The following is an 11,427-nucleotide window of genomic DNA, read 5'->3' on the forward strand; positions in this document are numbered from 1 at the left end:
GTGAAGCTGGAGCCATGAAATGTTTTTGCATTACAAAACAACGCAAATTTATTTTCTGTCAGGTCAATAACAGATTCATAGTTCCAGTTGTACCTGAACATTTTCTGAGTTTGTGAGTATAACTTGACTTGTGACTTGCTTGACCTGAGCAATGACTTGACTCAACTTATAGAAAGGACTCAACTGGCTTGATTTTCACCACAGTGACTTGAAACTTGCCACCACCTTTGTCTCTTTCAGGTTTGTAAATTATTATGGTGACTTTACCAAAAGATGAACTGATTTCATTTCACATTGAAATTACAAAGTAAGACTAATTTCCACCTGAAATGTCACATTTGAGTCAATAGTCCTGTTTAATGGTTAGAAATGCAGATCTACACTGTAGAGAAAACACAAGACAAACACACAATGAGAGATGAGATGCTGAAAACTGAGACCCATGTCATGTCAGAGGTATCATAACAGCTTTAACCATCATCATATTAGTTCAATGTCATTTTTTATTGTAGATGTGTGACTGTGGAATTGAAAATTGATTTGAAAGGGCATATGTCACCATCTGTGATGCATTCAAAGCCAGCTCCCAGCATCAGAAAAAAAAATCATCTGAAGGGCAGTGTCACACACACACACACACACACACACACACACACACATATACACAAATTTTTTTTGTTCCGTGCACATCACAGTCCTAACAGTGCATACAGAGAATTTAGCATGTCTAATAAGGAATTAGATTTTGGTTAATAAATCGTTGTCTTTTCAGGCAAGAAGGCAAAACATTAAAAAACATACCAGACTGGTTTCAGACTACAATCTGTGATGTCAGACAGAAATAGTTTCTCAGACTAACAGAAAGGCTGACTATACAGACTCCCACAGTGATTGCTTGACTTTCAAAGGCATTTCTCCTTAATTAAAATTCAAACTAGCTGTGCTTAACTACAAACTATCTCTATATGCTAGCAACAATTGTTCTGTCATACAACAAGGTACAATCAAAAAGATAATATTCTTCAAATATTTTCACTGATGATGAATAGACTTAGAGAGTGCATTGACACTTTACAGTAATACAGTAATCTCTAGCTGTTAAGTAGCTAACTGAGAAAATGTTTATAAAAAAAAGGCCCAGTTATAGTCTATAGTCTCCTGGATCATCTCTTTATTCATAACAGTTTTAAAAATACTGCTCTTATTGTAAAGATTCAAAAGAAAAAAAAACATAAATTCTTCATTCATTGGCAAATATTATTGAATGACATGAAAAAAAGTAAAACATTTCACATCAGAATTAAATGCTCATTGTTACCAAATTAAAAATCAGCAAAATATATAACTAAACCAGCATAGTGTAAAATTAATTGAAAAAATAAATTATGAACACAAATCCCCAACACCATTTTTTTATATTATTTGAAACAAAGTGGTCTAAAACCACAGAAGTGAATAACATTGATCATTTCATTACAATGCAATGTTCTGCAGGGAAAACCTTTGGTCCTTGCATTCATGTGAATGCCCCTTCCCTTAACGCACTCCACCCATCTAAACATTGTTGTAGACCAAGTACCCCCACTCATGCCAGGGGGCTATTGGTCTGTAATGGGGTTTGGGTGGGTGTGTAAAGTGGCATCTACATGAATGTTAGGAGCCAAGGTTCCTCACAAGAGCATTGCACTGTAACAAAATTATCTGTGTTATTCACCTTATCAGTCAGTGGTTTTAATGTTTTGGCTGATCTGCGTATGTACTAATGGACATGGCTACAGTGATATCACCCATTGGTTTGTGGACTGTTGTTTCAAAGCCTCAAGTTTGGCATTTTGTCTGTTGCCATCTTGTTTTTTTGGAGCAGGTGACCATATTTGAACAAGAGGGTGAAGGTATGGAGGAGAGATGGATGAATCTGACACATAGACTGTAGTGATGCTACACTTTGTGCCTTTTACAAAGTTTCACAAAGTTAATGAGCCATAGCGACCAAAACCATTTTTTGTACCAGGCTGTAAACATGTCTATTTCTGCTATAACGTTGGACATTTGAACATGGAGGTCGACAGGCATTTACTCTGTTTTAGAGCCAGCCTCAATTGGCCATTCAATGAACTGCAGTTTTGGCTTAATTTTTCAGCTTTGGAGGTTGGTGCTTGGCTAAAACTAGATTATCATTATGACAAAAAATACACAGAAGTATAGAGAATGTAATTAAAAAAAGTCAAATATGGAAGCTTAAAATAATGGAATGAATTCATAAATCTAAACTCGCAATTACTAAGTGTTATTTTATTTTTCTTTTGAAATACTAAGTTTTACTGGAATTGTTTTAATTATATTTTGCCATCTAAACAAAATAGTAATTTGTAAAACATCTTCAATTTGCATAAATGCTCAAAAACATTTATTAACCAGTAAATATACTCAACCAGAAAATTGTGTAAAATTGTTATAAAAACAAATAAACAACAACAACAACAACAAAAACATGTAGATATTATTCTACTGCCATGTGCTAAAACCAGATTATTATTATGAAAAACCAACCAAAGCAATCTTAATAAAACAGTAAAGTGATTTGGGACATTTACATGACAGTGACTCTGTTATGATTCATCTAATCAGTTTGATTGATGGAACAAATTTTTAAAGGAGTGGAGTTTCTACCATTATTGTTATGACAGGGATTGAAATATGGGCGCAGCTTCTCAGTGAATTTACAGTCAGTAAAGGAGTAGATGAGAGCTGCAGCATCAGTGTCATAAAAGGAGACCAGACCCTCCTCATGATCCACAAAAACCCCCACCTGCTGAGGCTCTGACTTGAGAGAGAGATGGACTGGTGATGAAGCAACTGCATACACTATGTTGTTCATCATGCATATCGACCAACAGCCATACTCAGGGGTCAGTGTGATACGCCCTTTCCTGATGACAGACTCTCTGGCCACTCCTAAAGTCCAGGCAGTCTTCCCTTTGACTTGGACTTCATAGTAAAATCTTCCTGAAGAGAAACTCTGCTTTCCGAGGACAGAATAACAAAGAAATCTCTCTGGGTTGTCAGGAAGATTCTGCTTCATGTCACCATAACTGACTTGCTTCCCATCATCAGACAGGATGAGATGGGGATTTGCTGTTTCATGATCAAGAGTCACATCCACTGCAAACTGCTGGACCCTTTTCACCTCAACATCAACACACAGCTTCTTAAGCTCTTTACTGAGTGTCTCCTCCAGCTGAGACACAGCTGTCCTCACAGCCCCCTCATATGACGAGTGAACTCTGACCTCTGTCCAGTCCTTGGTGGGTTGAGCAGGAATTAAGGATGTGAAGCTTTGGAGGAGTAGGAGGTGGTCTTTAGTATGTGAGAGCTGCTTCAGCTCAGTGCTTCTCCTCATCAACTCAGAGATCTCCTCTTCAAGCTCTTTGATGAATCCTTCAACATGTTTCTCTGTTGTGTTGTACCTCTCTGTAATTGTCTCAATGAGCTCCACCAGACTTCCCTCAACAGACTGGATCAGAGCAGTGAAGACCTGTACACTGGCTGCAGTCACTCTGTCTGCAGTTTCCTTGCTGAGCTCCACTGATTGCTTAAGCTCTTGAATCTTCAGTTGTCTCTCCTGGATCATCTGCTGAACATCGGCCTCTATCTTTCCAAGTTTAGCTTTCTTTCCTTCATATTCTTCTATCAGAGGAACAATTTGATGAAGCTTGTGACTTGACTCAGTGCAGAACTGACACACACACATCTGGTCAGTCTTGCAGAACAGCTCCAGAGGTCTCTCATGCTTCTTACACACCCTGCTCTCCAGGTTCTCCACAGGATCAATCAGCGTATGTATTTTCAGGCCTGTGACTCTCTGGTGAGGCTCCAGGTGAGTCTCACAGTAGGAGGCCAGACACACCAGGCAGGACTTCAGGGCCTTCATCTTGGTTTCAGTGCAGACGTCACAGAGAACTTCTCCTGTGTCTGCTCGGTGCTGCTGTGAGCTGCTGCTGGCTTTTATTTTAACTGACTGTCTGAATCGAGCAGCCATCTCAGATATAAAAGTGTTGACATGCAGTTCAGGTCTTCTATCAATCTGTTTTTTACATACAGGACACTGAGTCTGGTCATTAATATTCCAGTGATGTGTGATGCAGGTCTTGCAGAAGTTGTGTCCACATGGTATGGTGACTGGATCAGTGAACACATCCAGACAGATGGAGCACAGAAACTGATCTTCAGAGAGGAGACTGCTGGCTGCTGCCATGTCTAACAATAAAAGTGACAGTGTGAAATACAAACAATTAAATAACAGACAGTATTAAAATATCAGCAAATGTCATGTTGAGTCAAGTAGTTCTGTTGCAAATGACTACAGTATGGAAGTCGAGAGAGGCTGTGCTTGCAGTTATGTCATTTGTATTTTATTCAAAGAAAACAAGCTTATCTCAAGATGACCAGAATATAAACCTGTTATTACTAGAAAACATTTTGTTTGTTTGGTTAATTGTTTGCTCTTATTATGTTATCATGTTTACCAGAGATCAGGAGTGCTATGCCAGCATGCATAGATGACATCTTGACAACTGTAGCAACTTGACCGGAAATAACCAATCAAGGCGTACCCATTATTGATCAATGTATCAGACAGTCATTCAGTCAAGGTCTAACACAGGCAGAAATTTCATTGAGTAGAAGTTACATTCATATTAGTCCTTGTCATTTAAGCAGAAGAAAAGCTACAACTTCACAGGCTTTATTTGAGCAGCTGCTGGCTGAAGCAGAGAGATGTTACTTGGTCAACCTTTCATCTCTGGTTACTGTAGTGAGATATATGTGTGTGTATTGAGGAGGGAGGCGAAAGAGAGTGGAGTGAGTGATTGCACATGAAATGAAGAGAGAAAATGATTGCACCTGTGGGGGCACAGGTGTCTCTGGGGAGCCAAGTGCTTAATGAATGTTATGGAGCAAAAGCCTGGCCGAACCAGACGTATTTTTCACTCATACTGTTCCTGTGTGACGAAGGGCGAAGGGAGCGTAAGTGGGGATATGAGTGCTTTTGTTCACTATCAAGCCTGTGACGAGGCTTTCCTGCTGCCTCTGGAGAAGCCTTACTGTGCTGGACTGGCGGTTGTCCCCACACCGTACTGACTGAAACTGATTAAAACTGCAACAATGCCAATGCTCAGACCCCACGGGAGGGTCTTGCACTATGGGCAACTTAAGCTGTTTTAAACTGACTTATTCATTTGGAGTTGTCTGTTTTTGTTTTTGTTGCTTGTGATTAAATGTTTAGTGTTATTGATGTTAAGAAGCCGCTGAGAGCCAGAGTACCCCGGTGGGGGAATCAGTTAAAGCGGCCTAGATAAATGCTGCGGTGCTCCTGCAAATGCTGCACCATAAGTGATTAATACTGTAGAAGCTAAAATCAGGGCCTGGAAGTGGGCCAGATGGCTCCCGACCTTGTCTTCTACTTCTCCTGCAAATCGTCCTCTGAGTTGAATTAGTACCTTAGGTTCAGCTGGCTGACACTTAAGAGAAACACTGGAGTCGAGTAGAATCAGGTGCAATCGAGTTTAATGTGTTCACAAGCAACAACACAAAGAACTCATTGAGTCAGGCTCCGGAGCACGACTGAAGTGTCGCTCTCTGCGTTCTCCCTTTTATGCTGGTGAAGATTCGAGAGAATCTCCACCCTTTTTCCTTTAATCCTTCCCATCTGAACCCAAATCTACTGGTGGCAGACCCTGTCCAAACATGACCTCTGGGCCTGGAAGTCCCCAAATTCTCCCACCATTAGATTCGAGCCTGGTTTCACTTTATTTTTTAAAAATATATGAAACCTGGGGACTTTCTCTATACAGTCCCCTGTGCTTTCATGCAATGTGAGCTTTCGAGTGTGTGTCATGCTTTGAGTGTGTGTCATGCAATACAAACATTAAAGAGTGTGTGTGTGCTATTATTGAACAATGCATAGTGTGGTAATATGTGTGCTCTTCAGTGTGAATACATAACCTTGTGTTGTGAATACATAAACTGGTATAACATTGTTTTATCACACATAGATGCATAACAAACAGTTTTATAGGACCTTATACATAAAACATGGTTATATGACTTTTACTTTTAATCAACTTATGCAGTACATCATCTTTACCTGATTAGAGATTAAATCTTACACTACAATACCTCCCATACACCAGAAGACTGGGAAAAAAAGGACTTTGAAAAGTCTGACACTGTCTCACACCTAAATACAATGTTTCATGAGTCAGAGAGCTTTTTCTAACATAATCAGATTTTGCAAAAATGGAGTATCTTGTAAAATCTTTATTTGCAAAATTAGTAGCTTTAAAAAAAAAGAAAAAAAAGTGGACAGAAATTGCTGCAGCCTTCAAATATGCCATGAAGTATATTTTATGCTACAGCTAGCTAGCTAGCTAGCTAATTACTTTCCCCATTTCAAACAACGCTCCTTGTAAGCTAATGTTAGCTACTGGAATGTTTACAATCAGCCACAAGTTAACTACATCTCAGCTGAAGATTTCTAGCTTCATTCTTACAAATGGTTACATGATGTATAAAGTTAGCTCATAGGCTAATAGTAAATATTGTAGTTGCTAACATCAGCTTGCGAGTAGCCCCTACAGTGGGGTCCATGTCACTGGTTCGACAGCCCATTGGTTCAACATCCCATTAGTCCGACTGTCCGCGGTGCTGAACGGCTCGCGGCGGGCGTATGGTGCGCCGCGAGCAGTTTGAGGCGGAGCAGGCTCACGGCTTATATGTTTGTCACTTTCTTTTTCATTTTAACCCACACCATGATCTTTTCCTGACCCTAACCCAGTGGTTTTTGTGCCTAAACCTAACCAGACCTTAACCACAGGGCATCATGATGATTTCGGAACGGACATCGGAACAATGAGTTTAATATGGTCGGAACAATGGGATGTCGAACCAATGGGCTGTCAAACCAATGGGCAGTTCCCCTACAGTGGTTAACTAGCTAGCTATAGCATATAACATACTTACAAGGGATTTCAGGAGCTGCTGCAGTTTCTTTCCATTCCTTTCCTTCTCCACTCTATCATTGCACAAATGTGAGAACATGTCAGAAAGGCACTCCTTCCACTTCACAGCTCTGCCAGGTGGAACATACTTGTGTAAAAAATAATATCGACTGGGTTATGATTCTAGCACATTGCTCCGATATGCCATCAGTCCGACGGTCTGCGGTGCTGAATGGCTCCCGGCGGGCGTATTTCTACCTTGATGGTGCGCTGTGACTGGCTCTGGGTCAGCTGGGAAAGGCTTGAGGTGAAGCAGGCTCACAGCTTATGTGTTTGTCACTTTCTTTTTCATTTTAACCCACACCATGATCTTTTCCTAACCCTAACCAAGTGGTTTTTGTGCCTAAACCTAACCAGACCTTAACCACAGGGCATCATGATGATTTCGGTACGGACTTCGGAACAATGGGTTTAATATGGTCGGACCAATGGGCTGTCAGAACAAATGGGCTGTTCCCGGGATTTCAGGGGTAGCAACAATTTCTGCCCACTTTTTTTCCCCTTCTGGTAGCTAATAGTCTTGCAGATAGTGACCTTGCAAGATCCCCAGTCTTTACAAAATCTTATTCTGTGACTAAAAACTCTCTGACCCATGACACATTGTCTTTAGATATGAGATGTTGTCAGACTTGAGACTTTTTAAAGTATTTTCAAAGTATTCTAGTGTATGATAGACATTAATCACTCATTATGCAGCTTAGATTCTTTAAATACATGAAAATTCATCACACTTTACTGAGCACCAACTATGAAACGTTATGATGAAGCAAACATTATTATAGATGCATCAATATGCACTTCACTTTACTTAACACACACAATGATAACTTACATAAGCTATTATAACATACTATGAGTCCTCACTACAGTTGATTGTTGAGGTGTGTAGTATAGGTATCCATAATGCATTATAAGCCTGATCAGTCAACCTTTAGTTTATAACTAGACAAGAGCATCCACCCCTGTGACACTTGGGAGTTATAATTCATTTTAAGTCACAGCTATGTTTTACGACTATGTTTTGGGAAGCATTATGTGTGTTTATAAGTGCAGTCATAGAGCATTATAAATGCATTAATTCACTATGAATGCCCTTATAATGCATTATAGATGTGGTCTTTATAGAGAGTGTTACCAAACGCATTTGAAGTTTCAATTATAGTAATAAAGCCTTGTTTACCCCAAAATAACCCTTCAGTCTTCATTTGTTTAAGGGTCATTCTGACTGATAATAGTAATTCTGTAATACCATGATACTGTGAAACCACAACGGTTATCGTACCATGAAAATCTCGTACCACTTCAACCCAAGGTGCAACATTACGTGTTAGGCAGTGAGGGGGATGTGTTTGTGGTGTGAGTTGCAGTGCCGTGTCCTGCTGCAGTGTCCTAAAGGGTGTAATTGCTGCAGGGTGGTCAAGATTGGCGTGAGCCCTTACATTTGAAGGGGAGAGTAGGGCTCAGTCTGTGTCTGTTGTAGCTGTGCACAAGACTGTTGGCTGCATGAATTTCTGCTTATGAAGATTATTTTCTGTTACTCCTGGGTTTCCTAGAAACATTCTGTGTGTGGGCTCTCTACATCTCACATCAATGACAAGATTTATTACACTACTTAAAAAAAGATTGTGCTCTGATGATGCAAATGCAACAAACAAAACTACATGCCTTGAGAGTTGTTCAGTTATGAATCCTCCCTGACAGTCATGAAAGTGATTTTAAAGGCTTAAGTCATTGCAATCAAATGAACCAGTCATTCATTTTCGTATTTTTCATAATTTTCCTGTTATCTTGAGAAAATAAATGTGTTTTCTAGTAATAAATTATCTTTATCTTTTGTTTTTTCCAAGAAATAACATACATTAACCCCTTACCTAACACAATGAAAAAAATAATCATATTGAAACATTTGACAGGGCAAATATTCAGTATTATTGTAGCCTGCACTGTCTTGAAAGAGACCGAAGATCACCTGTCAAACCATAACAGACAACTTGAGTGTCAAGAGAGGCAGGCAGCCCATCCACAGGTCACCTTTTAATACCAGTAAGTGAGACATAAATATTCTACTGTGTCTAGAAGACAATCAATGAAGGAGGCCTCACAAAAAGCAGCATGTCAGACTTCTTGGTATAGTTGTCCCAGTGTGAGTAGTCATTCTTCTCTTGATACCTGTTTTTACCATTACAAAAATAACAACAACAATAAATATTGTCAGCTGTACTCACTTGAATTTAGAGGCTCCGCTGTAGGCTACTGTTGACCTGAAGTTGTTTGTTGAGAGACACAGAGAGACTTGTGTGGACTGCAGCAGTGTTGTTGTTCTGAGTTACTTTCAGGTTCATTGACTGTAGCCTAAAAGACGTAACTGTGAAACACTCCCCTCTTCACAGTGTTGCTCCGCCTCTTCATGCATGTCAGTTGGTTTTATCTTTGGTTATCTCTTTCCACAGGTGGGGGACTCGAGTCACATGACTTGACTTGAGTCCAACTCGAATTGCAGATTTGAGGACTTGAGACTTGCTTGGCTGATACCAGTGAAAGACTCGCCTTACTTTGACTTGAGACAGATGTCTTAAAAGGACTTGACTTTTATTTTTTAAATAATACTTATATTTTTCTAGGTGTTGAGAACTTACATCTGTTTTTAAATATGATGATACATATGTCACAGCGATGGAGGACCCGTCGGCTGATAATCGTGCCCACACTACCACAGCTCTGTCCTCCTGCCCCGCAGCTCTCCTCAGAGGTGTTGTTTTATTCAGTTCTATCTGCGTGATACACATCTGTTAGGTTTTTAATAACTTATTCAGTATGAACGAGGGCCATTACACACACACAGTCACCACTGTGAGAGTTGATACAAGCGCTGCTAGCTTTATATGCTCAGGCTCTCTTATTTGTACGAGGTTTTGATACTGTCAGTGTGTAACAACTGTTCCTGCCTGCTGTCCCAACATAACTTCACTATCTGTGAGTATGTGTATGTGCACTTGGCGTACGCATGCGCACCATGAGACAGTTTATCCAGTGACTTTTTTGGCCTCCTCCACATTTGGAGATTTTAACAGAGCGTTATTATCTCACCTGCTCTCTGACAGCAGCAGGTATGTTATGTGAGTGGAGTCTTTCCCCTGACCAGAGGCCTCAGAGCAGGAGAGGAAATATTTAAATCCTTTACTCTAGTTAAAAAGTAACTAATACCACCGTGTAAAATACTCATTAGATTATTATGACTCATGCATTAATGTAAAAGCAGGATTTTACTGTTGCAGTTGGTTGAGCTCATTTTGAACTATTAACTAATGATTATTTTTATGATGGGTTAAACTGCTGATTATGACAAGTCATGTTCTCATAGAGGTACCGTAACAGCTTTAACCATCGTCACAAACGCACGCACGCACGCACGCACACACGCACGCACAATTACATCATTCGTGAAACAAGAAAACATAATGAGAGAGAACATCCCATAACTAATAAGCAATAATAGTTAAAACTGTAAGACTAGAAGTACTACAGAATTTCACTCTCAGAATGTACACAAATTTCTTTTGCTTTGTGTACATTGCAGTCACTACATTGTATGCAGAGAATTTAGCATCTTTAATAAAGAATGAATTGTTGTCTTTTCAGGCAAGAAAGCAACACTAAAAGAAATCCCAGACTGCTTTCAGACCATAATCTGTGACGTCAGACAGAAATGAAACTAACAGAAAGTAGGAGGCTGACTGTACAGACTTCCACAGTGATTGCTTGAGTTTCAAAGGTATTTCTTCTTAATTAAAATTCCAACTAGCTGTACTCTATCACAAATTATCTCCATACACTAGCAATAATTACTCTCTAACACAGAGAAAGAATACTGCTCAAAGATCTTTATTCATATAGAAGCATAAGACTTACAGCAAAAATTATAAGCACAACAACACATAAAAGTAAAACATGAAATTGTTTTAGATTCATTAGCAAATATTATCTAACTATAAAGCAAGGAATCTATGTATGTAGTAGGTATGTTTGTCTTTCACATATCTCGGGAACCGTTCATCCAATCTACTTCACACTTGGTGGGTGTATTGCTGGGGACCCAAGGATGTGCAGCATCTCATTTGGTGTGATTTGGACATGCAATATTAATAAACTTTGAATAAACAAAGGAACAGTGCTGTGTGTCTCAGTGCAGTGGCGGGGGCAGGGCTTTAGGGCTCTGCAGAGAGTTGAGCATGTCTTTATGTAAGCAGGGACTCTGTTGCTCGCTACGGTACATTGGACAACAGATGAAGAAAGAGACCAGAGATTTTACATGTAGCATAATCAAACATTTCAAGCATCAGTGATGTAAATTTAGGAATGAACACTTTTG

The 11,427-nt window shown here is 39.6% G+C and overlaps 1 protein-coding gene across 1 annotated transcript; it reads right to left on the bottom strand.

Annotated features, from left to right (window-relative positions):
• Positions 1-483: 483 nt before the first annotated feature.
• Positions 484-9,471, bottom strand: LOC144461746 (E3 ubiquitin-protein ligase TRIM21-like). Its single transcript, XM_078165111.1, has 2 exons — positions 9,284-9,471; positions 484-4,257 (listed from the first exon to the last, which is right to left on the bottom strand). Exon 2 carries the CDS (start codon positions 4,253-4,255, stop codon positions 2,621-2,623), a length of 1,635 nt encoding a protein of 544 aa, XP_078021237.1. The 5' UTR covers positions 4,256-4,257; positions 9,284-9,471; the 3' UTR covers positions 484-2,620.
• Between the last annotated feature and the right edge of the window lie 1,956 nt (positions 9,472-11,427).

Source organism: Epinephelus lanceolatus, chromosome 23 (assembly GCF_041903045.1).
Source record: "Epinephelus lanceolatus isolate andai-2023 chromosome 23, ASM4190304v1, whole genome shotgun sequence".
Lineage (NCBI taxonomy): Eukaryota > Metazoa > Chordata > Actinopteri > Perciformes > Serranidae > Epinephelus > Epinephelus lanceolatus.

What these genes read in the sequence shown, in the direction of transcription:
- LOC144461746 (XM_078165111.1), bottom strand. Translation starts at nt 4,255, where the DNA reads ATGGCAGCAGCCAGCAGTCTCCTCTCTGAAGATCAGTTTCTGTGCTCC.